This window comes from Strongylocentrotus purpuratus, unplaced genomic scaffold (assembly GCF_000002235.5).
Source record: "Strongylocentrotus purpuratus isolate Spur 01 unplaced genomic scaffold, Spur_5.0 spur5_scaffold_18, whole genome shotgun sequence".
NCBI classification, from domain to species: domain Eukaryota; kingdom Metazoa; phylum Echinodermata; class Echinoidea; order Camarodonta; family Strongylocentrotidae; genus Strongylocentrotus; species Strongylocentrotus purpuratus.
The window spans coordinates 30,001,238-30,028,421 of record NW_022145603.1 but is presented as its reverse complement, the minus strand read 5'-3'; the positions used below and the strand labels follow the sequence as shown (position 1 = coordinate 30,028,421).

Sequence of the window (27,184 nt, the reverse complement as noted above, 5' to 3'; positions counted from 1 at the left end):
ATGAATTTTTTGGAAAGGATAGTTATCTTCGCGATAATCTGCACAGGACTCTGTTCGGCTGTTGATCCAGGTAAATTATTGCACTTTTCAATTACACTCGCTTGCTGCTCAGATATAATGTTTTTGTTAACCTATTTCAGGACTCAACCTTCTCTTTCAATTTTTGAAAGGATAGTTATCTTCGTGATAACCTGCACAGGACTCGGGGCCGATCGGGATCTGAATTGAGTCTACTTTGGAATTACAATTATTCTCATGTGTTGATTTGGCGATCGCTGCGAGGCTTTGTCAGCCGTTCCCATTGCATGTATCAAAATGCTTCTACGATATACCGGCTACTTTAATGTTTTCGTACTTAAAATGTTTTGTTCATTCACAATGCTCAGAACAAGTTTTATTACCTCTCATTTTGTAAAGCAAGTTTCAATGAATAAGATGTTAGCAATACTCTACTCATTACGTATTTATATGTGTCACCTGCCCTTATGCTCGCATTTGCTTTGTACATTATCATGCAAACAAACTCAGTATAATGCAATATTCACGTTACTGAGGTCGCCCGGGTGAGGCAGTTTCTTTGATTTGTTCCTACCCAGCAATTACGAAAACCATGCATACCTCTGTCAATAGACATCGCTCGATTCAAATAATTCGGTCATCGACCAACGCATTAAGCTGCGTTGTCTTGGTGACAATCTCAACTCACCCTCCACAATATATCAATTGCACCCCCGCCCCCCCCCCCACTCAGTGTTATTTAGGGTACGCATATGCGTGTTCCCTCCTTTTGAAACCACCCCCTAAGTCCGGTGTGTAAAGTCAATTTTGTGTATGTACGTGCCGGACCTTGGTGCGTGAAAAGTACCCCTTTACCGGGCATTTTGGTAACACGCATGCGGTCATTCCAACCCCGGGGTGGGGGGGGGGGGGGCGGTAAATGATGTCTAACTTTCCTTTACAATCGCTAACTAAATGATGAGCTTCATGACTTTTTTGTATAGCCACTCTGATGATTCCACACACTGTGAAAAGGTTGGGCAATATTTTTCCAACACTTTGCCCAACGTTGTGCCAATAGTCAACCCAACCATCTATTGGGCAATATTTTGCCCAGTGGTATTGGTAAACGTAAATACCCTTCTTCACACGTGCATAATTGTTTCGTATTTTGACCAAAATTTGGGCAAAGATTTGACCCTTCAACTGCCCGACTACGGTAGCCCACTTGTTGGGAAAATCTCGACCAGCTGTTGGGCACAATTTGAAAATATTGCCCAATAGATGGTTGGGTTGACTATTGGCACAACGTTGGGCAAAGTGTTGAAAAATATTGCCCAACTTTTTCACAGTGCACCACCCCAGGGAAACGCGGCTTTCTTTGATTCAGAAGAAATTAATCGTTAAAATTTACAAATGCCTGATATGGAACTGGGTTATGATGAACATAACAGATCATCTAATTATCTTTTACCTCTTGATTTAAAAAAAGCGTGAATTCTTCAAGCTAACAAATATTTGTTTCCGTCTTACATCACAACATACGAAGTCTCTGTAAGAATTTTGATCTATTACAATTATTTTTAAGTGTGCTTAATGTTTACTTTTCAGTCATAGGTTTATGTGAAACTTGATTGTCAGAAACGCCCCCTCCACTTCTTATTTTGGATGGCTATTCGTTTGTTCCCAAAAACAGAAAAAGTAGACCTGGTGGTAGTGTGGCCTTCTATATTGAAAATGACTTGGATTCTGCTCTAAGAGAAGATCTGATTTTTATGACTGACGCTATCGAAAGCATTTTTATTGAAATCAATGTCCCACAGGGGAGAAACATACTTGTCGGTGAAATATTCAAGCCACCAAACTCAAATTATACTGATTTTATTGATACATTACAATCTATGTTAACCTCACCTTTATTTAATGATAAACATTATATAATAATGGGAGATTTTAATCTTAACCTTTTTAATTATAATGAAAAACCACACTGTCGAGATTTCTTGGATATCATGAATTTAAAATCACTGTTTTCCAAGTATAACGAAACCAACACAAAGTTCTGATAATGCATCAACCCTTATTGATAATGTGTTCTCCAATATTTCCTATTGTATGCATCGAGACGTTATAGTTTCTGATATATCAGATCATTTCCCAGTGTTTACATGTACCCCCCCCCCCCCCCATATTTCTAACACATTCAAGCCTGATATTCAGAATATCATAGTGGGTTCACGTCATATGTCAGAAGAGAATATAGCTAGACTCAGAGCAAGTCTGATGCTCAATGACTGGTCAGTAGTTCTTGACAATAATGATGTTAATTATGCTTATAACAAGCTAGTTGATATAATTATGGCTTCATGTGATATCCATATTCCAGTGAAATCACTTTCCAAGTCGAGTTATAAAACGGTACCTAGATCCCCCTGGATCTCCAAGTCTTTACTCAGATACATTAACCGGAAAACAGTATTTTTTACAAATATAAATCTAAAAGAGCAGACGAATCTAAGCTTAAATATTTTCCCTATCATAATTCCTTGACATCTGTAGTACGTAGGTCAAAAAATTATTATTATTCAACCCAATTCACCACTCTTAAAAAATACATAAAATCAACCTGGAAAATTATCAATAATGTTCTCAGAAAAGGTGAAAAGAAAAACAATCGAATTCAGTAAGGTCGTCTACAACGGAAACGAAATAAAAGACCCTCTCGGCATAGCAAAGGCATTTGACTCTCTTTTTGTAAATATAGGGCGTGATCTTCCCAGTAAAAAACCCTGCCACGAATAATTATTTCCACACGTTTCTGAGAAACCAAAATCCTCAATCATTATTTCTTGTACCCATACTAGTCAGTTGCCGGTGGCTCTGACCCTAATATCGTTCAGTAGGTCTTAAGGAAGCCCTGTACCAAAAATGGCATTTCTACAACAACAAATCATTGTTATACAATTATTGGGGGGGGGGGGGGGCTCCAAAAAGACACCCCACCCTCTACCCTTTAATTGAAATAGTCTGTCCATTGACATTTTTTATTTAATCTGACTTTGGTAGATGGCATAGTAGCAAGCAAAATGAAAATCGCTAAGGTAATTCCAGTTTATAAAGAGGGTAATGTCGACGATGTAGGCAATTATCGCCCAATATCTTTACTTACATCATTTTCCAAATTACTCGAAAAATAATATATTCTCGCACCATCCGATTTTTAAAGCCCAAGTCCATTCCGTTTTTTCAAAAATTATAGCATGTTGTAAACAAATTCAAAGGTTAAAAGTAAAGACCAGTTTTGGAAACGCCCCTCTCTCAAAAAAATGAAATGGAAGTTCTCATTACCAATCATGTGAAAGAATATGTTTTGACTAATACGTGATGATACAAATTTTGCCGTGAAAGTCGGGAAACCACCTACTAAATGAAATGTTTGGTAAATTATTGTATCTGTTGGGACCAAATAGATATCGCGCACGTGGTCGCGTAGTCCCATATACATCTTTCTGTGTACAGTGTTTATAATTTTACCAAGACTGGGCCAAATTTCTTATCATTTAGATGATTTCAGAACCTTGCAGTACACACCAATACTTATATGCTAGATGAATAACCTTTTCTGATCGATTCCACAACGTTTCTTTCACAACGCAATCGCATGACCAGAACTAGTCTTTATCTTTAAAACTGCCAAATATCACGGCGTACTTCAATCAGGTGATTTTTAAGAGCGATTTTTGTTTCGGTTATTTCGAGAAAAACATTTGAATTGCTGTACGGATGTGACGTATGCTCCTTACAACAAAGTTGCTAGCAGTATACATTCTGACAATAGGCTATTTTCGTAATGTTACCAACTTCAATGCATACGTCTTTGTGACGTGCCTCTATACAAACTATTTCATTCACCTGAAAAGAATTATAGTATTTCATTATTTTTATCAGGTGAATGAAATAGTTTGTATGAAGGCACCTCACAAAGACGTATGCATTAAATGTGGTTACATCGTGTTGTGAGGGCCCTATATCACAACAAATGAATTTATAAGCGAGTTCGTAAATAGCTCTGGACCGCATGACCCCAAAATATCCACAGATCTTAGACCCGATGGATACTTCCCACCTGTGCATTTTAGAATAATCACTGCCAAAGTGATGGAGGTGCTTCATGGATACCTTTTGTTTGCCTCTTGAGAAGAATACTTCCACCTGTGTATCAGATAAATGTACTGTCGGTACATAAATGAATACTAATTACATAACTTTCATGAGCACGATACAAGTATTCGTCTAAATGGTTTTACAATTTGGGTTCGAATGACCTTGATCTGCCCATGCGCAAATCCTAATTACGAACTCGCTTATAGTCGGGGAGAACCGGCTTGTTTTGTGCTCATTTAAAAAAAAAAAAAAAAAAAAGTCTGAGCACCATTTTCCAAAATCAAGTTATATGTTGGCTTTTTAGATTTTTGTCTATCAAATCAGCTCAACTTTTCAGTGGAGTGGACTTGTACTTTAAACACCTGCAACATCTTAATAAATTATCAATTTGGTTTTCGCCAAAGACATTCAACCACGCACGCAAAAATACTAGGGAATTTTAGATTTACACGACGAGAGCGTGGACTGCCGCGTGTAACATTGTGTTAAAGGCACACTGCAGTACTTGTAGCTACTTGCGCCCTCTATATAACAAACAATGCCTAATCGGTGACAATTGGTCCCCCATGATCCTCTTTTTCTTATGTTAATTATGAGCTGAGTTGATGAGATAACCACCTGTCCAGTGACCTTGCAGGGCAGTCAAATCCCTCCTATAATCTAGAACAGATAAGCTTTAAATGAAACCGAACCCCAAGAAATAACTTTACTTATTCAGAGAGATTTATCGTATTATTGCCCATTAATCTACAAGATTCCCCACCAAAGTGTATGATAGAGGTATAAAGCAAGAATAATGTGCCGTTTCTCAGCACGACATGGGCATCGTCATTTTCTTGATAACGTGACGTACTATGCGAAGTCGTTTTAAGGTTTATGTATTCAAATTTATGGATGCTTCCTTCCCAGACGTGTGTGGTGATGAAGCATTTCATTCACCTGCTATTATCCTTTGTACACACTTGCCAGAACGCAAATTGCATAAATAAGTTGGTGCTCTTCTAGGGTAAAGGTTGCTCATAAATGAAATAGATTTGTCAACTGCCATAGTGTATTATTTATAAGTGAATTTAGTTACAATTGTTCCCCTGTTATTTATTTTTCAGCAAATATAATTTCCATCTTCTCAGATATGATTTTTCCTCACTGAAAAGAAAACGTTTTGGTTATTGATTTAACAATTCTTTCCAACTAAAGCTTGGTGCATGATACATGTACAGCATCACACCATGCCAGGAATAATTATGTTCATTTATATATCTCTTATTTATTTTCGTAAGGAATATTTTACATCAAAGGGCAGGAATTTATTTCATTTTTAAGAATACCTACATTTATTCTTTGGGGTTAGGTTTCCTTTAAGACACTGGGCCGTGCCCGGCAGCGTAATTACTTTCCCACTTGTGCTCCGGATCCCAGCATGAACTCATTTGCATACAGCCAATCAGAGCTCATCTTGTCAATAACTAGCTTGTACAGATTTTACGGATGCGGAAGGGTACGGTGCAAAACTCACGCCAAACAGCGCATTGCCTATGTCACACACGCATGGTGTGCGTGCATAGGTCCATGGCACAGCTTGGCTGGGAAATAGTTTCAATTGTGCTCTAGCATGTCTACCTTTAGCAAATATTTTATAGATCTACACCTCTAATATCAGCTTATGAAATTGCTGTGAAAAGTTTTTACTTAGCACTAATTTAAAAATATTCTGTCAATCAATGATATGCCTTATCGTCATCAAAGCAGTATAGGGACTCATTTATAAAGGTTTTATTACGGTTGAGAAATTTATTAGAGATCTACATCTCTCTGAGGCTCTAATAATATCAGTTTAAGAAATTGCTGTGATGTTCATAGTTCTCAGTTAAGAATTCCTGCAATAAAAGAAGTAACAAAATAAAAATGATATTATTAGGGCCTTTTAGAGATGTATATAGTCTAGATGTATGATAAATTCTCAACCGTAAAATCTTAAGAAATGAGTCCCTATATAGTGGCTTCGATGACGATAAGGCCTATCTTTGATTGCTAGAGTAACTTTAAATTAGTACTAAGTAATAACTTTTCACAGCAATTTCATGAGCTGATATTATTATTAGAGGTGTAGATCTGTAGTAAATTTGCTAAAGGTATATACATGCTAGAGCACAAATGAGCACGGTTGAGAATGTATTATACATCTAGACTATATACATCTCTAAAAGGCCCTAATAATATCAGCTGTGTGTACATGATCTCTAATAAAGACTTGATTTACCACCCATGAGCTCTGATTGGCTGTATGCAAATGAGTTCATACTGGGGTCCGGAGCTCAAGTGGGGAAAAATTACGCTGCCCGGCAGTGCCTTAAAAGGACGTCACATTAATACCTTTAAAGGATGTCACAGGTGACGGTCCACGTTCTTGTCGTGTAAATCTAAAAGACCCTAATGTTAGTTGATAAAATATCGATAGTATGTCTCATACTGTTGGTATTTTGCTGATTTTCTCCACGGCCTTCGATACAATTAACCACGAGATTCTACTTTACAATTTATCCCATTACGGGATCCGAGGGAAGGCATTGGAGTGGTTCCGAAGCTACCTTACTGGTAGAACCCAGTTTGTGTCCATTAATAACCAAAACTCGAACTCAGAATCAATATATTGCGGGCAACCACAAGGCTCCTTCCTTGGCCCACTCTTCTAATATTCTTTATATCAATGATTTCCAAATCTCATCAACAGTTCTCTCGTTCCTCCTATTCGCGGACGATTTCAATATATTTCTTTTTCACCAAAACCCCAACATGTTTCTTAATATTTTTAATTATGAACTAAATTTTGTATTTTAATGGATACAGGCCAATAAACTTTCTCTCAACTTGAATAAGACTAATGTTATGCTCTTTAGCAACACATTAATTACCCTTCCAGGGCAGGTTCAAATAAATGATTTAAGTTTGGCCATGGACCTATTACGGATGGACATTCGACGTGATTCTATCTTTGATCCAATGAGAGTCACCGTCTTCTGATTATGTGCACCTAAATGAAAACGTTCAGCTGTTTTAACAATAACTACTGCGTAAGCATTTTCGGTCATTGACAAAGGAGCAGTTTCCCTCTCTTGGGTTTTGTTTGGATGGTGTGCTCTGTAAAGAGTGTCTTAAATAAAAACATCCCCAATGGGGAGCAGCAAAGTTGAAAAGCAGACGATTTTGGTGATCTGGAAATTTGTTATTACTGATTTGCACACTTTCGCACGCACCAATGACCTTATAAAACAATTATAAGGCCATGATCTTTATAAGCCCTGTTCGTTGTAACTCTGGAATATTATGAGGAAATTGGGGCAAACGGGATTTTAAATCACAAACAATCCAGTAATAACTTTCCTAGCCTAATAATGCTTCCTCGATATTTGTTTAAGCATGGTGACATACGTACACGTGTGCTTTACCATGGATCCCTGGTTTCACCTATCATTGCATATCACCTATATATATCCATTTGATATTTGAAGATTGGTCATGTGACTTTGAAGAGGACAAATGTGGAATCATTGAAGAGGAAGGGAGCTGGACCATCGGCAACGATCCTTACAGAGGTACGTTGTTGGCATTGACTGAAACGTCTTTGCCTCTTCTTAAAACACATCTTCTGTTGACTATTCCGCATTTACAAAAGAAGAATACGTAACCAAATACGTAACATATGGATTTAATGTTGTTGTTTTATCACATTTCTTTTACCATTACAATCAACACTCTCAAATGCCATACACAAAAACTGTTGGCTTGGAGCGACGAGCAAAAACCATAAAGTGGCAGCACTTTCATACGAGAGGTCCTTGGTTCGTCAGTGCTCAATGCTTACATCATTGGACAAGGTGTTTCGCATACATGCGTTCCTCTGTTATCAGGTATAAATACGATGTTGTGTCAATCATGAAGTTGGAGTGGCAGCACTCTTATACGAGATGTCCTGGTTTCGGTTTGTGCTCAGTACTTCCATCTTTTGAAAAAGTGTTTTGCATACATTTCCCCCTCTCAACGAAGATTTAACTACAATGTTCTGTCAATAATCATTAAAGGACCTCAATGAAAGCAGAAATACGTGGTTACCGTGTATAAACAGGACCAAATTAATATCATTGCGTTTAACTAAATATAACAAAATAATAATAAATAATGTACTTTCCTGTCGAATGGATACAGGGGCCTATTTGCATTTCAACTCGTTTTCTACAAACTATATACAGGGGCTCTAATCGCAGATGTGTCTACAAGCAGTACAGGTGACATGTTCATATTCTCCATCCCGCACAATTTCACATCACCGCAAGGAAATTTATCTTTTGACTACTTCTTTGCGGGGGATGGTTCAGACTTGTTGGTCAAGGTTTGCAGGGAAGCAATTGAACCTGCATTTGCATTTGCTGGTATGGGAGGTGCAATGCTAGATACTGAAGTCGTTCCTTACTCATGTGCAAGCAAAATGGATGTTGAGGTTTGTAATGCAAGGAATTATTTTCTAGTTTTCTTTGATATTGTACCTTCAAGCATGCTTTAAGCATGCTGACACAAGATAGATCTCGCTTTTGTATTTTGTTGTTATATAAAGGCCTAAATAAGCATTAAAAATAATAATTCATAACCACATTAATTATCATTTAAATTTAACAATATATCAGTACCTTGTTTCTATTGATTTCATGGATATAAACAAGCAGTAAATTTAAACAAAATTAATATGTTTTTAAAACGTGTTGAGAATTGTCGGGCTTTTGAATAGCTAATCTGGTACGATCTTTATTTAGTATATGTATATGTTATCGATTTATCTCTTTAATTCACTCTTAAAATACTTTTAAAAATTGGTTTGTTAATATTGAAGACCACTTTCTTACAGGAGATTTCCGAAAAGAGAAATCATATTTGTTCTCCTCTGTTTTTATTTCCTTCTTCATAATTACAGATTACATTCATTGCAAGAAGGGGTCGTTATCCTCCTATCATCAGAGTAGACAACATTCAAATATATGAAATACCAAATATAGGTAAGAAGCTGAAAAAGCTTGAAGTGGGTGCATATAATGCCATAAAGTTTGATTTACAAAAGATCCATTTTTTCATGAATCTAAAATAAACGGTATAATGTATAAAGGTATAAACCTTTCGGTTTCAGTTCACGCTCTTTTAATTTTTACAGGCATCAGGATTTTGTTTTAAAACTCGTTGACATCGAGATTCTTAAGCCCGAGATTAACGAAATTAAAAGTGGAAAATAGATTATTGCTTCTCTTTTTTATATAAGTACAAGAAGAAAAAAAGCAACTATCACTTATTTAATTTGTTTAAATTAAATTATTATTTTTATTTTCATACTTTCTAATGTTGATATGAGAAGGGAAGTATTAATGTTTTAAAAATGGAGGACATCTATGAGGAACAACAACAGTTCCACAAACAAATAAACGAAAAATCTACCAATCTTTATTCTGCTCAGACAAACTGTTAACTCAGAGTCGCAAGAGACATATTTGAATCTGAAAGAACGGGATTAGAGGTCGAAACACTCCTGCATAGTGGAGTAAAACGAGTCACATTGGATGAGCGCGTGGAATTATAGGCCGTATATTTAAATTGGTGCTGAAGATTCTCTTTAGATATCTCACAGGTCCTGAACGTTTACCAAAATGCTGGTAATAATTTCCAATCTAGAAGGGTGTGGAGGTTTCGGGGTATGATGGTTCATTGACTTGACTGAAGTATCCAAGGATTGAGGGTTCGAATCCCAACCTGCTACTATTAAACGCCCTTTGTGAAGACATTATTCCGATACTTCAGTGATTATCTTCTATTAAATCGCTCTTATTCAAGAACCATGACGGACAGCACAATTTGCTGCAACATAAATAGAATCAAACGTTCCAGTGATTCTGGGTCAAAACATAGAAATAAAACGACAGTAAAACCTCTATTGGGAAGGTGTCGGCTACTGAAGTAGCTCTGCCTGCTTTAGTCATCATCCGTATGGATGATACAACTTTATCATTGCACTAATATTAATTAATAATCTGGACTGAACATCAAAATAGTAAGGTGTTTGCCCATTGCACACGGGGCGTCATTTATCTGACGTATGACTGGATCAACGACTGGCGCGGTCTTTGACGCGGTGTGAAAGTAACATTGACGCATATTGTGAGAGTCACATTGACACACAGTGTGAGAGTCACATTGTACAAACAGTGAAGGCGAAATTAACAGTGCTAACAGTGCGATGTATTACCAGCGTATATGAGCTAATGGCCTTCAGAGGGGGTAATAAGGGCAGATAATAGGGACTTTTAGATTTGCACGACGAGAATGTGGACTGCTACATGTACATCCTATTAAGGCAATGTGACGTACTTTTAAGCCACACTGCGTCACATTGCCTTAAAAGGATGACCACGTAGCAGTCTACGTTCTCGTCGTGCAAATCTAAAAGTCTCTAGTGACGCAATCGAGATGACGCCTCGAGTGTTGAAATAAGAGACCATGAAGTAGTATTGGGACGCAACTTACTCCCGAAATAACTGCTGCTGAATATTCTTTTTAGTTATTTAAACAATTGAGTTTCATCAATTTTACCTCAAGTAAATCCAATCAATTTGTCCCAAGTTAATAAACACATTCCCTTTTTCTAAATGACATGCTTAGCGTCCTGCCTGGAATCGGTTGTCACGGGTACATTTGGAACCCTGAACTTCCTCGCTACACCTCTGGACCAGACCGCTGACAGCCAAGAACGGTGTAGTGAATACAGTAACAACAGTAAGTCGATGATCAGAGATGTAGCATTGTGTTAGCCATTGAGGGGGGGGGGGGGTGGCATCGATCGGCCTTACTTGGTGGATGGCAAATGAGATTTAACTAGGCATAGTAACAAGGTCATCGATGAGGGGCCTGAATAGAGTCATGTCATCCCTTTCGTTGATACCGTACTCCTGTAGCTACATCCCTGGTCACATCACATATATTATCTAGGCATATTTAATGAAATTTATCATAATTAATCTTAATAATTTGAAAAAAATCTCTAGGCATGGGCATATAAGGCGAAGGAGGGGGTTGCAGCCCCTTGATAATTTTGAATTTTGAAAGGACTAATATTCGGACAATGATGTGGTGTTTTGATAGGGGGTCAGTCGGATTCGTCTTTATAGGTAATGCATATCATCTTCTTTGCATTTTATTTTCCCTTCGTTTCCTGTTCCTTTATTTTTTTCCCCTTTCTTTCTCTTCCTTTCCTCATTCGATTAGGTCAATTAGTTACTTAAAATCATGTACAAAAATATGTATTTATTGCAGCCCCCCTACCAAGAGCTAGACGGACATGTCGTGGGGATCTTTTATCATCAGCTGTCTGGGATGATCCCGTGTTCCAAGACTGCGTTGAGGGAGAAGATACTAATGAGGTTCTAGAAAACATTGCAAGGGTAAGAAATTAAGTTATAATTTATTTCATACGCTCTCATTTTATCATTTGCATATTGCAAGAAATTTACTACCGAGATGCAGGTTGGCTCAGAGGACGATAAGTGGTAGTAGTAGTAGTAGTAGTCATAGTAGGAGTAGTATGAGTAGTAGTGGTAGTACTTGTAGTAGTAGTAGTAGTAGTAGTAGTAGTAGAAGTAGTAGTAGTAGTAGTAGTAGTAGTAGTAGCAGCAGCAGTAGTAGTAGTAATAGTAGTAGTAGTCATAGTAGGAGTAGTATGAGTAGTAGTAGTAGTAGTAGTGGTAGTAGTAGTAGTAGTAGTAGAAGTAGTAGTAGTAGTAGTAGCAGCAGCAGCAGCAGTAGTAGTAGTAGTAGTAGTAGTAGTCATAGTAGGAGTAGTATGAGTAGTAGTAGTAGTAGTAGTAGTAGTAGTGGTAGTAGTAGTAGTAGTAGTAGTAGTAGTAGTAGAAGTAGTAGTAGTAGTAGTAGCAGCAGCAGTAGTAGTAGTAGTAGTAGTAGTAGTAGTAGTAGTAGTCATAGTAGGAGTAGTATGAGTAGTAGTAGTAGTAGTAGTAGTAGTAGTAGTAGTAGTGGTAGTAGTAGTAGTAGTAGTAGTAGTAGTAGTAGTAGTAGTAGTAGTAGTAGTAGTAGTAGATGAAGCAGAAGAGGAGGGCGAAGAAGAAGAAGAAGAAGAGAGAGAGAGAGAGAGAGAGAGAGAGATTGGTGGAGTGAGCGTTAATTCGGCTTAAAATGATGCACTGCGTGCCTTCCGTCCCAATATCGAGCTGCTCGCGTCTTTACGTGTTTACCTTGTCAAAGCCCTAGCGAATAATAATTATTTTGTATCATTGTTCATCAAAACTGAACTTTGTCATGTGGCACACTTACGCGAATGTACTCCACGTATTTAAAAAGGATGGTAGGCAGCGGCGAATGAGAGGGGAGGGGGGGGCACAATTAGCCGGTCGTTTCCCTTGCCCTGTGTCCAACTGGTAGCAACCCTCAAGTACACGACCAAAATTGGCCTCTCCAATTCTATTTTCCGGATTTTACCCTCTTGTAAGATATGACTCCGTTTCTGAGTAGTAATGTTTCTCTCCAATTACAGGCAGTTGTGACATCAGAGAATGTGACCGAATATTCTTACTACGTTGCTGAAGCGACCGCGAATGTCACCGATATCAACGCGGAAGGTCTCCGAGCCATTTCCGATGCTCTGGAGAAAATCGTCAACGCCGGAAACTCATCGACAGAGGTAATAACACAGATTTTCCGTGATCTGACATAATATTTGTTGGCGACTTCAAATATTTTTGTTTTAGGGCTTGCATAGGTTACGATGAGAATTAGATTAGGTTAATGGTTATAGGATAAAGGTAAGTTAGGTTTTGTGTTGGATCCATGGTTCAATTTAGGATTTTGATTATTAACTGTTAATCTATTGTCGCCGGAACACTATCTTTACACAATTATTATCATGATTATTATGAATCAGTTCTGTCATTACACATTACACATTTTAACCATGTGAAAGCCATTCTTACGACTTTGTCCATCAATTTATAACTTTATATTGTATTTTGTAACACAACCCACCCAAATAAAAAGAAGTATAATTCAATGCATAGGCGCCGGAAGTGGGGCAACTGCCCCCCCCCCCAGTCAAAAAAGTGGGAGGGGGGCAAAACGCATTTTTGCCCCCCCCCCAAAAAAAAAAAAAAAAAAAACGCCCCCCCCCCCAAAAAAAAAAAAAAAAAAAACGCCCCCCCCCTCCAAAAAAAAAAAAATAGTAAAGGAGTAAACATGGTTTGTATTTTTAATCCAAAAGAACGTAACAATAATAAAAAAAACCTTAATTAAATCACAATTACAATTCTATTCAAAGAAAAAGGAAAGTTTACAGGAATTAAATTTCATGAACATTGCGCATGCCACTTATACGATATTTATCAATGGAGGTCTCTAAAATAGCGATATGCGCATATCGTGGACATATTTTTCGAGAATGGGAAAGCGTGTCCGTTTTTTTGTTTGTTATAGGGGTGAGAAGACATGAGCCCCTGAACGCGGGCGTACTGAGGGGCGGGGGGGGGGGAGGGATGTGATGTATTTCTTTGTCGAAACAAGTGATTTACAAATGTTGATGTTCTGACATGATTTTCCGTCATTTTTTTCTCCAGTCATAACTTTTTATGCGTTCGTTGGAAAATAAGAAAGTCCCAAAAAACAGTCAGGCGAAATACGTTTATTAAGAAGCCTTTATGTCATGATTTGCAAAGTGGCTGGGCTCGAGCCCCCCCCCCCCCCTCCCTTTTTGAAAAAGTATGTTAAAGAGAAAAAGAAAGAAAGACGGAGAAAAAAGTGACCTGCCAATGTCACAAATAAGGTATAAAAAATGCTCATGACCGTAATTAAATGCTTAAAACCCCAGACCTTACGGGGGCTCCTCCCCCTGGACCCACCAAGGGACCTAAGGCGGGCCCCTGGATGCTCATCTGACCGTAATTAAAAACCTAAAACCCCTGAGCTTCCGGGGGCTCTGCCCCCTGGACCTCAACAAGGGCTCTAAGTCGGGCCCCTGGATGCTCATCTGACCGTAATTAAAAACCTAAAACCCCTGAGCTTCCGGGGCTCTGCCCCCTGGGCCCCACCAAGGGCCCTAAGGCGGGCCCCTGGATGCTCATCTGACCGTAATTAAAAACCTAAAACCCCTGAGCTTCCGGGGCTCTGCCCCCTGGGCCCCAACAAGGGCCCTAAGGCGGCCCCTGGATGCTCATCTGACCGTAATTAAATACCTAAAAAAAACCTGAGCTTCCGGGGGCTCTGCCCCCTGGACCCCACCAAGGGCCCTAAGGCGGGCCCCTGGATGCTCATCTGACCGTAATTAAATACCTAAAACCCTGAGCTTCCGGAAGCTCTGCCCCCTGGAACCCCACCAAGGGCCCTAAGGCGGGCCCCCTGGATGCTCATCTGACCGTAATTAAATACCTAAAACCTCTGAGCTTTTGGGGGCTCTCCCCCTCCTTGGAACATATCAATTGCCTTACAGAGGGCCCCTGGATGCTCATCTAACCGTAATTAAATACCTAAAACCCTGAGCTTCCAGGTGCTCAGCCCCTTGACCCCCTGCCGAGGCTCATGCCCTGGACCCCACGCCAATTTACGCTCTACCTGATCGATAATACTCCACTTTGAAAAACGTTCCGCGGGACCTGCATGTAACGTGTACGACTGGTGGTGATGCAGATTTTTCGTCGGCCCCCCCCCCTTCCGAATTTTTTTTCTCATTACGTCACTGCCCCTGGAATGTGAGCCGCCTGGAATGTTTGCCCCCCTCCCCCCCCCCCCCCCCCCCCATCCCAAACTGCTTCTGGCGCGCCTGATTCAATGGATGTCCAATAAACTTGAATATTTTAAGATTAATACTGTGAGGGTTTCCAATCAGAGCTAGTGCCCTTGGGTGAGATATCTATATTAATTCATTTCGGGTTAGGAAAATCAATCAATTACCTGTTTTCTACCAGGTCACCAACAATACCCTCCAGATCGTCGACAACGCTCTCGGTGCTCCCGACGAGGAGTTCGTAAACTCCGTAGACGTCGAAGCTCCGACGAGGATTCTCGATTTCTTAGAGCAACAGATCACCCTCTTCCAGACCAAGGGCGACGCCAACAACCTCACCATCGTCGGAAGGAGCGTAGCTGTGGTGGCCCTCCAGTTCCCGAACGCCAGTCTGTTGGAAGGCTTAGGATTCGCTACCCTGGCATCGCCGGACGGTGAAGAGAAAAGTGAAGTGCTCAACGAGCTGAATGAAAATAAAACGATGGTGTACTTCAACCCAGACAACATTCCAAAGACAACAATCGATGCAGCTGTTGTTTTGCCACCAGACATTCTTGGACTGTTGCCTCTATATTTATTAGGTGCGAAACACTACATGTTAAAAACCCAAACATTAGATACAATTGCATGATTAAACTGTCCCTTAACTATAGTTTAAACTACAATCATGGACTTTAAATTGTGTTCCCTTCAAATCGATCCAATGAACATTAATGAAATCAATTTGAAATTATTTAAAAAATATAGTGGTAAGCAAACAGTATTCAAAGCGCGGATCCATTTGGCGAGACACGTTCTTCATATCAGACCGAAAACGTTAACTTACTCAGTAATATTGACATCTGAGATAATGGGCAAAACGTGTCACCATTGACCAATATAAAAAAAAATACAAGTTAGAATCACACGAACACCACTTTTTGAAAATCCCTGAAAAGCAATTCTTCTCCCATCTTCCCTACCATGCAGAAAATGGAACTGTTCCAGTGACTTTCTTCATATTCCAGACCAGTAAGATCTTCATAAGTTCAGACCAAGAATACGACCTCGGCGGTGGTCGTCGACTAGCGGTCGGCACCCGGGTCATATCAGCGACCGTGGAGGGTGCGGTCATTCAAGGTTTGCCGCAGGGTGGTGAAGTGGAGACAGCCTTCCTCGAACTGAATGTGAGTTCGTTTGCTTCATTAAAAAGAGCAGCGGCAAAACTGCGAGCTTTAATCAATCTGAAAGGATTCATTCATTGTCAACACGTTATTTGTATACTTTAATTTTATAAGAGCCAATATAAAATACAATCTACAATTTCTTTTACAAATATAAAACACAAAGGGCTACGATATTACGCTAATGCAAGTTGCACACGGGGTGTTATTTCGATTACGTCATTGCCTGCACTATTAGGGACTTTTAGATTTGCACAACGGCAACGTGAATTGCTACGATCGACGTCCTTTTAATGCACTGCCTTGAATGGACGTCACACGTATCAGTCCACGCAAATCTAAAAGTCCCTAATTATTTCCCCCGTGCGTCAGGCAAATGAAGCCTTTGTGTAACAGATATTATGGCCATTGCACACACGGCATCATTTCCCTATCGTAACAATTAATCGGGCCTATGTAAGCGATTTGCACATACGACATCAGGCGCGGATCCAGGATTTTTCCAATAGGGGGGGGGGGGGGGGGGCCGGAAGTTTGAAAATTGCGCCGACCGTTTTTTTCATGGTCATATTAGAAGCACCATACCATTACAATTTTTGACATTTTCATCGGAGGGGGGGTGGGCTATAGCCTCTTATCCGAAAAAGTAACTTTCTGGTTTCACAATTCGGCTAGTGAGCGAAGCGAGCGAGCAACAATTTGAGCAAAATATGTATTTTGTGAAAGTGTTATTTATAACCAAAATAAACGAGAAAAGATATCAAAAAATCATATGCAGATAGCTCGCTAACCCCCCCCCCCTTCCCAATGACGCGCGAAGCGCGGAAGCTTTGACCTTTCATTAATTATTAGAGAAAGAAGACGATTTGTTGTACCATTCTCGACTCTTAATCCTTCTCTGAATTCAGTTTTCCCCCTCCCGCGCAAAGCGCGGAAGCTTTGACATTTTATAGTTTAATGAAATTATTAGAGAAAAAGATAATTCGTTGTTCCATTCTCGACTCTTAATCCTTCTCTGAATTCAGTTTACCCCCTCCCGCGCAAAGCGCAGAAGCTTAACGTTTCATTAAATTATTAGAGAAAGAAGACGATTTGTTGTACCATTCTCGACTCTTATTACTTGACTGAATTCAGTTTTCCCCCTCCCGCGCAAAGCACGGAAGCTTTGGCCTTTCATAGTTTAATGAAATTATTAGAGAAAGGAGATGATTCGTTGTACCATTCTCGACTCTTAATCCTTGTCGGAATTCAGTTCCCGTCCCCCCCCCCCCCCCTCCAGCGCGTAGCGCTTAAGCTTTGACGTTTAATTAAATTATATGGAAAAGGGGACGATTCTTTGTACCATTCTCGACTCTTCCTTGTCTGAATTCAGTTTTCCTCTGCCCGTGCGTAGCGCGTAAGCTTTGACGGTTCATTAAATTATTAGAGGAAGAAGACGAATCGTTTTACCATTCTCGTCTCTTAATCCTTCTTTGAATTCAGTTTTCCTCCTCCCACGCGAAGCGCGGAAACGTTGACGTTTCATTAAATTATAAGGGAAAGGAGACGATTCTTTGTAGCATTCTCGACTCTTAATCATTGTCTGAATTGAGTCCCCGCCCCCCCCCCCCCCTCCTCGACGTTTCATTAAAGTATTAGAGAAAGAAGATGATTCGTTGTACCGTCATCGACTCTTTAACCTTGTCTGAATTAAGTTTTCCCTTGGCCGCGCGTAGCGCGTAAGCTTTGACGGTTTATTGAATTATTAGAGGAAGAAGACGAATTATTTTTTCATTCTCGACTCTTAATCCTTGTCTGAATTAAGTTTTCACTTGGCCGCGCGTAGCGCGTAAGCTTTGACGGTTTATTAAATTATTATCCTTCTTTGAATTTAGTTTTTCCCCTCCCACGCGAAGCGCTGAAACGTTGACGTTTCATTAAATTATTAGAGAAAGAAGATGATTCGTTGCACCGTCATCGACTCTTCATCCTTGTCTGAATTGAGTCCCCCCCCCCTCCATTCTCGCGCGAAGCGCGGAAGCTTTGACGTTTTATTAGATTATTAGAGAAAGAAGACGATTCGTTGTACCGTTCTCGACTCTTAATCCTTGTCTGAATTGAGTTCCCGCCCCCCCCCCCTCCCGAGCGAAGCGCGGAAACGTTGACGTTTCATTAAATTATTAGAGAAAGAAGATGATTCGATTTACCATTCTCGACTCCCAATCCTTGTCTGAATTCAGTTGCCCCCCTCCCGAGCGATGCGCGGAAGCTTTGACATTTCATTAAATTATTGGAGAAAGAAGACGATTTGTTGTACCGTTCTCTATTACACCTACCATGGATAAATCACGGCCGGGAGCGTCATAATTTTGTGTTATCGGGCGAGGGCCGGGGCTGGGGCGTAGCGACCATGCAAGCGAGATTTTGCAATGTTGAATGCTGAAATTATGCATTCTAAAAAATCCCTAAGCCCGATATGTACGTTCTTTCCGCTATATTTATTTCTAGCTATATTTCTAAATTTTCTGGGAGACTTTTCCCCTATCGGGCCCAGGATCGCCGCCCCTGTCCACGATTACTACCAACATGAGTTCTAATACAATCACAAGCGAGTCGATACGAGCTGAATCCAAATGAAGGGCAAAATAAGAGTTGTGAAGCGGCCCTACCGTTAATTTAAAATTTGACTGTTGAGTATATAACTTCTATTTAAAAGACATCCAAAATATTGTGCCCTTTTCAAATTTCTCACTAAAGAATGATGACCGCAGGGGCTGTTCTTAACGTTTAACTTTGAATCCGCGGCTCGAGATTTTATGCGGCCGGCCCGGCCCCCCTCTATTCAATAACGTTTGCCAATGAGCCTTCTGAAATGTCCCCTAATCTCCCGATTACAGTTTTCCCATATTTGTCGTTACTGTCACTTAGCGCCATTTCCTTGCCTTTCCCCCTTTCTCATCGACTTTTCTTTTCCCCACCCCCCCCCCCCCCTCACCCCCTCAGTGTTATCTAGAGTATGCACATGTATGTTCACTCTCTTTGAAAGCACCCTTCTGTCTCCGGTGTGTTAAGTCAGTACGGGCCGGATTTTTGTGTATTCCGACCCCGGAGTTGGAGGGAGGGGGGAGGGGGGGGGGGGGGGGGGGGGGGCTTTTTATTCATCTTTTCTCTTCTATTTTCTTTTCTCTTCTTTTTCCTTTCTCTTCTCCATTCTTTTCTCTTCTCCTTTTTTTTCTCCTCTTCTCCTTTCTTTTTTTCTCTTCTTTTCTTCCTCTTTTTTTCTTCCTTTTTTTTGCGCCGCCAATAGGGGGGGCCGCGGCCGTTTCGGCCCCCCCCCTGGATCCGCCACTGGACATGCAGTCATAGCACATCTGTCCTGCTCATTTTAAATAACACTCTCTCTTTGTACGACGTCATGTTCACATGGCAGCCCGTTCAAGGCCGCGCAGTGAGGGCCACGCACTATTCGCTGACGACTCGTATGTAATGGGTTTACGGCCCTGTCCACACGAGGTCATATATATATATTTATATATGTATATGACAAGCCTCGATTATTATTGCATTATAGGCCCCTAGAAACAGAGACAAGCACGCATGTGGTACGGCCAACATGCACTCATTTGCTTGTGTAGAAAACTGCTCGGTTGTTCAGTTGAGCGTCAATTTCAAACAAACTCCAAATTTGACCCTTGGCTGAACACCGGCTAAACATAAGCCGGGTCTTACTTTTTGATACATGCGCTCGATCATTGTCAACCTGAAATATATGCAAACTAAACAATGACAGCACGTTGCATGATGGTGGGTTTAGGGAACAATAGAGAAACCCCAAACGAAAAGCGCCCCTAAAATTACTGTATATATTGTTCAACATTTCACCCCTTTAAAGACCCTCAATACTACTGGGCCAGAAGGGATTAGACCACACAGCGAGGTCACTGACAGGTGGCTATCTCATTAACTCAGCTCTCAACAAACATAAGAAAAAGAGGATCATGGGGGACCAACAGGCACCGATTGGGGAAGTTTTCTATATAGAGGGAGCAAGTAGCTACAAGTAGGACAGTGGGGCTTAAAAAACAAAACAAATCTTGATCCGCCCCTGTAATGTTTGTCTGCTTCGTCCTGCTCCATACAGGTGACTCGAGACAGTGAGGCGGTGGATAACAGGACGTGTGTGTTCTGGGATAAGACTGATCAAGGTGGCCGATGGTCGTCAGAAGGATGTCGACGAGAAGACAACCCCGACAACAATAGGATACGATGTCTTTGCGATCACCTGACAAGCTTTGCCGTTTTACTGGTACATTATTATTATTTCTTTTCATGTCATTTAATTTCCTTTAAAACAAAAAAAGGACATGTAATAAATATTTGGAAAAAACAGTTAGCTGTTAGATGTGTCGCTGTGGAATATTTCTCGGTATTAGAACCACTATCGTACATTATACCGTGAAATATCGCGGTTATTACTATCCATTGTACTATTGTTCACCTCTCTGCCATGAATGGATTTTCAAGGTGTAGATTTCAGGCCTGGTCATTACAGCGGTACAGAATTGAACATTATATCCACCAGAGTGTGATGTTTAATCTTAAAATAGGTCGAAACAGAGGCGGCGTAGACAAATGGTTTTAAAATGTTACCAGAGATACGAAGGTCGTGAGTTTCAAGATTCAAGATTTAGATTCAAGATGTATTCATTTTATTCAATAAAAAACATATATGTATATAAAAGATAATTAAAGTGTTAAAAAAGTAAAAGAAATACAAGTTATACAAACATCAGAAGGTCACTGATCAGTACATTTAAAGGTAAATAAATCAAATGGAATTTGGGTCACTGCAAAAGTTTAAATAAATTTGAACTTGTCGACGCTGTGCCAAAGGTTTGAATTAAAATATTTTTTGCAATAGATAACTATGTACATAAACAATTTTCGTTACTTTTTAAATTATAGAAGTACATATATACAGTTTTGCTACATTAATAGATAGCTTAGTTAAATTGAACAATGTAGATATATTTTGTAGTTCAGTATTAAGCATAATTTGTAACTGTGTAATATCATTACGACTAATCATGTTGGTATCATCAGGAAAACGTACAAGTTTAAGAAGAGATAAGCAATTGGAAAGATCATTAATATAGAGTAAAAAAAAATTGTATTTGTAGGTGATTAATTTTGTCTCTATGTCTCTCTCTCTCTTTCTTTTCCACTCTCCTCCTCCCTCTCTCCCTTCTCCCACCCTCTCCCTCTCTCTCCCACCCTCTCTCTCTCCCACCCTCTCCCTCTCTCCCTCTCTCCCTCTCTCCCTCTCTTGCAATGCTTCCTTCGTTATTTGTAGGATGTATCAGGAGATGTGGGCCTCTACGTTTTAGATGTGTTTGGCATGATCGGCTGTATCATCTCCATCATATGCCTAGTGATCACACTTGTTACCTATCTGAGCATGAAGTAAGTAATCTTTCCTAATATCCCCTCTGTCTCATCAAACTTCAATATTTTACATACTTGTGTAATATTTGATTGATTGCAGAGCTTGAGAAGAGGTTAAGAACGGGTTTGAAGCAGTATTTTGAACAATATCCTTTAAATCAAAGCATTATTTATATCAAATACAGTTTGCAAAATGGTGGCATGACATGGCTTTGTAGCCTTTGCAAACTTGCACTTTCTGCCTCCATTCTGCATTTTACTTTAGGTTAATTTTATGATTTTATTGAATAAACTTTGGAACCATGTAACTGGTGAGTTGGCATCAGCAAACTGTAAAAAAATAGAGAATCAGTACACCATGTATTGAACGCATGCCATGTGTCACTTGACGAGGGACGCTATACTTGGCGCCATGACAACGTACTTTTGTATCTTGCCGAAATTATTCAAGGAGGCATCGCTTCTCTTAGCGACACTATAATTTACACAGACGTGAATGTAGAGCGATGGACAAAAGAAGGCATCTCCACAATTCCACTAGAGTCTACTCAAACCAACCTCATCCCAGACATTTGTGTTTTTTGGAAGAACTTAAAGAAAATTCTCATACTTGAATCGTCAGTTCTCTCTGAAACGAATGTAGTTAATGCACATGAATATAAATCAAAAAAAATATGCCCCCTAAGCTACCGACATTCACGCTAATGGATATTCTGTGGTGTATTTTACTTTGGAAATCGGCTCTAGAGGTCATATTTCGCCAGACAATGTGACGAGGCTAAAGCAGCTGTTGAACGAAATCGGAAAACCTGTCAACTTGGAATAAGTTCGACAGAATCTATCCAGGGAGGTGAAAGAAAGGAGTGGATTCAATCCGCTTCCCTTTGACCCCATGCTCCGAGCCGCCGAAAAGTTATGCGTTAATATCCAACTGTTGACCAGATGGTGAGATAAAAGAGCGCATGAAATATCCGGATTTAGAATTCCTACATCAGGAAATGGTATCCCAGCAACTGTTCGCTGTCCCTTTCGATGATTTCTCATCAATTGTTGAATGTGTAACGAGTAGAACAAGCGAACACAAACTTGTGTAATTTCCCCCTTTTTTCCAACTGCAAAAATACAAAAACACGCGAAAACACGCATAAGCAAACTTAAACTTATCGAAGATTGTAAATCATGGATTTAATAACAGGACATTAAAACATGCACAAATTAGCGCATTATCCTAAAAAATGGAGATTTTGTCAGGATATAATTTTTCTTTTACCAACTCTGGCACACAAATTATAGGAAGGACGGAGTACTAAATCTGAAAAATTGTCTGATGCACTATTCCCAATACAATCACCATATAAAGTTTATGACTTACACTGAGATTTTGCCGGTAGTTTAATATTTTGTAATAAATGTGAAACTGGTGCCTGTCCTCCAAAATTCCCCGCAGTGAAAGATCGGCTCGGAGCATGGAACTTCAAAGCCAAGTGAAATGTTACACATCCCATTGTTACGCTTTAGAACACACGAATGCGTTTCAATAAATTACAAGAGTTTCGACTCCTTTCTTTCACCTCCCTGATCTATTCGACCTATCTATCGTATCTTCGTTTGTCATCTACTACTCAAAGAATGCTAAATAAATGGGAAACCAAAATTCCTCTTCGCATTTCAAGTACGTATTAAAATGATTATACTTTTTTGGAAGAGGTTACTCATTCAATGGCTTTGATATGATTTAATAACTTGTGATTGATTTTCATTAATAGCATTATTATCCTTAACAAAAATGGTGGTAATTCTACACAATTTGGCTGGATTTGAAAAAAAAAACTACAAGATTTTGTTGTTAATGGAAAGGAGTAATATTTGATAGTGGTGAAATAAATGAGAATTTGTGCTAATCGAGTCTGGCCCTTTTAACGCTAAATATCATATACAACTTTCTAGTTGTACATGATATTTTGCGACTTTAACATGTTGCATTTGTAGGTCATAATCACTTGTTAAAGTCCAAGTCCACTCCAAAAAAAAAGTTAATTTCAATAGGACCAGAAAAATCAGACAAACCAATCAAAAAAAGTTTGAGCAAAATCGGATAACTAATAAAAAAAAATTAAAAAAGCATTTTTGAAAAAGTATGTAAAACTATGGAACGATATAGTTTCTCATATAATTATGTATAATGTATTTGTACAATATGTGACCAAAACTAATTTCCATGTTTTCTTGTGAATATGGAGGAATAAAATAATTTAATTGAATTGAATTGAAAAAATGGAAATCACTACTCAAACTGCCAATTTGGTTATCAGTTTGTGACGTCATGTCCTCACTACATGTATTTATCAATTGCTTTATATAGTTTAATCCCATTAATTTCCCTTTTTATCCCCTAAAACTTGATTTTCCCCATGCCTTTGCCCAGGTTATATGACTTGTTTTATATTGGGTGCATGACATTTCAAAAAAACTTCCATGAACTTTGAAGAATTGAGACTATTTTCTGAATATTGTATACTCATAATTATTGATTTTTATGTAAATGTTTTTTAGCAAAATTCCCATTTTTCATGAATTAACTGGAAAAATATTACTCTATATAAATGCATCCACACAAAAACATATTACTATCAATCTAGGTGGATGCTGGTTTGAAGAAATAAGATTCTTAGGGAGAAAATAGGAAATTCATATTATCAATATATAGAAAATAATTAGTGGATAGTGAGGACATGACGTCACAGATTCATGAGTGAGTTGCTAATTTGTCTTGTGATTTTCAAAGTTTTTCTTGTCATTAAAAGTTCATAACTTTCTTATTAGTTATCCGATTTTGCTCAAACTTTTTTGGTTGGTTTGTCTGAGTTTTCTGCTTCCATTGAAAGTAAGTTATTTTTTGGAGTGGACTTGCCCTTTAAAACGCACTCTACCGTCTCATCAATATGCCACAAGAACACTTTATGGGTGTAAGTCTGAGTTAATTGGGAGGAATTTGGCAGCACATGTTATGCTTGATAATTATTGTATTTCGCTTGCGAAAATTTCGGAATTGGACAATCTTTTCCCTAAAATATATGTTAAAATCTTGTTGGATTGTTCCCAATCCTCAAAGCTTTACATGGTTTTATTTTCGATTTTACGATTCGGTCCTTAAGAACGGACCCCGAAAGACAAAATTCACATGTTACATGTTCTTTTTCAGGGACCATGCAGCCACCATGTCGGCCTGTATAATTATACAAACTGTAAACGTATATTGATAATCAAATTTGATCACCCTTTTCAATATAAACAGAAAACTACGCTCGAAACAACCTCAGCAGATCCTGATCAACCTTTGCTTCGCGCTCCTCGGGCTCTATCTCGTGTTCGTCATCGGTATCGACCGCCGATACCCGACCGCGGGTTGCGTGGTCGTCGGTTTTCTCATCCATTTCTTTCTGCTGTCGTCGATGTCGTGGATGTTGGTGGAAGCTATCAATATGTACCTCCTCTTCGTCAAGGTCTTAAACGCCACCGTCTCTCGTTTTATGCTCAAGGCCGCGTTTTTTGCTTATGGTGAGTGTCTTGGTCTACTAAAACAAATAATGTGGAGGTGTCGTGGTATAGAGGGTTGTTTACTTGACTCGCAATCTTAGGATTTAGGGTTCAAATTACATCCCAGCATTATGGTCCTTTGACAAGACATTAATCCGCACTTACCACTCTCCACCATGTGTAAATGGGTATCTGGCAATTGCTAGGGAGACTAAGTTAATAATTGCACGACCCTCCAGAAGAACAGCATTGATGCTGATGAAAATTTCCTTTTATAAACAAAAATTCCTGTTTAAACACAATTATTATTATTATTTTCAAATTTCAAAGGACATGTAACTTAGTGGTTACTGCCCCAGCGCAAATAGGGCTGAAGTTAGGAATTCAATTAGAGTCATCAGAGCATAGATAGTCCTACATCCCATTGTATCATAAGTCCTACGATTTATTTTACCACCTCGGGCAAATGCCTCCTTATTCAAATCCGGGAAGTGTTAAGCTATTTGACGAGAAAAAAATAATTGCCACTATTATAAGATGTCAAATTTTTACGAGCTCGCAAAATTTAGAATACTGGAAATAAGTTAACAATCAGGCAGCGAGAAGTCAATCTTCCCGAGGAAATTGGACCTTTTCAACTACATGTATATTGATTTCACTCATTTTTTCATTGATCTAAACACATTCTTTAGTCTTTCTGAAATTAAATGTTGTTTACAGGTTTGCCTCTTCTCGTGTGCATCATAACGGTAGCAGTCGATAGCTCACTCTACTTGGGAGACGGGACTTAGTAAGTTAAATCTTTAAATTTTCTCGTAAGTCGTCATCTAGTATTAAAGGCATAATAATATTTGTGAAAACCCAAGGTCGCTAATTTGCATTATTCTTGGAAACTGTGTCGGCCCGTGTAGTTACATTGTATATAAAATTATTATTATCTTTTGCAAACCCGTGTTTACAAGGTCGTCATTTTGCGTCTTTACATGAAAACTGTGTAAGCCCATGTAGTTATTCCAATTTTAATGATGAATAAAAATGATCTGCTTCTTGTCGAGTTATCATTATCGCTATCATTACATATAAATTATTATTATTGTTATTAATCTTATAAGTGGTCAATATTTTGTTGAAGAGAATAATACTGTGATGATAATGGTCTCTCTGTTCTCAAACTTAAGTATGGTGTGTTTTTCTCTCTTCGCTTAACAGTTGCTTTGTCAAACCGGGTCCTGCCCTGTATTACGGCGTCTTACTCATCGTCGCTATCTTACTTGCCGCCAACTTCATCATCTTTGGTCTCGTCATGCAACGCTTGTCATGCCGCAAGTCCGTCGCTGACAACAAGACCAACCAAGCCAACCGCGGTGAGATGTGGCGACGGGTCCAGAACGCCGCTGCCATCTCTGTCTTGCTCGGTCTGACATGGTTGTTCGGTTTCCTCGCCGTTGGTGGTGCCCGTCTTGTCTTCAACATCCTCTTCCTCGTCTTAAACTCCCTCCAGGGGTTCCTCGTCTTCATCATGTTCTGCGTCCGGCAGAAGAAGGTCCGTGAGCAGTGGGTTCGATGGATGCACTGCCACTTTGCCGGTCAGCGTCGCAGTGACGATTGCGTCAAGGCAAAGTACAAGAAAACTGGGTCGCAGGATGGTCGAACGTCCTTGGCGACTTCGAGCGGTCAAGGTATTCAACTGGCAAGTAGAGAAACAGTCAGCACCAATACTACATAGTGACTTCCAGGATATTAATACATTTTGCATGAGTACATTGCTAGACCAGCTGACCAGTAAGAAAATATGAGAATAAAATGCCATTGATAGTAGTATTAGTAGTATCCTTACATGAGCTTTTTAAATTTCATAATATTTATATTATTAGTAAATATAATTTAACTATACAATGTTGCATATCGAAAGCGAAACATAATGTATAGCTAAAAAACGTAAATCTCATTTAATCCTATATATATATATAGGATTTTATTGAAATCAAAACATCAAAAACCAAGAGCAAACAGTCCAAAGACTGACAACTGTCTTGGGTACAAAAATATAATTTAAATCAAATATACATAATAAAATAGTAGTAAT

General features: G+C 39.2%; 1 protein-coding gene across 1 annotated transcript; it reads left to right on the top strand.

The window, feature by feature from the left end:
* LOC105436509 (adhesion G-protein coupled receptor G6-like) lies at window positions 1-26,916 on the top strand. The gene is made up of 14 exons (XM_030988911.1): window positions 1-70; window positions 7,671-7,754; window positions 8,409-8,656; window positions 9,125-9,206; window positions 10,855-10,968; window positions 11,506-11,633; window positions 12,740-12,886; window positions 15,156-15,555; window positions 15,944-16,140; window positions 20,258-20,422; window positions 21,470-21,579; window positions 24,857-25,119; window positions 25,819-25,888; window positions 26,308-26,916. The coding sequence occupies exons 1-14, from the start codon at window positions 1-3 to the stop codon at window positions 26,822-26,824; spliced, it is 2,595 nt and encodes an 864-aa protein (XP_030844771.1). The 3' UTR covers window positions 26,825-26,916.
* The last annotated feature ends 268 nt before the right edge of the window (window positions 26,917-27,184 follow it).

Coding starts and splice junctions, on each gene's coding strand:
- LOC105436509 (XM_030988911.1), top strand. CDS start 1: ATGAATTTTTTGGAAAGGATAGTTATCTTCGCGATAATCTGCACAGGA. Junction 8,657..9,124: donor CAAGCAAAATGGATGTTGAG/GTTTGTAATGCA, acceptor TCATAATTACAG/ATTACATTCATTGCAAGAAG. Junction 12,887..15,155: donor CCGGAAACTCATCGACAGAG/GTAATAACACAG, acceptor GTTTTCTACCAG/GTCACCAACAATACCCTCCA.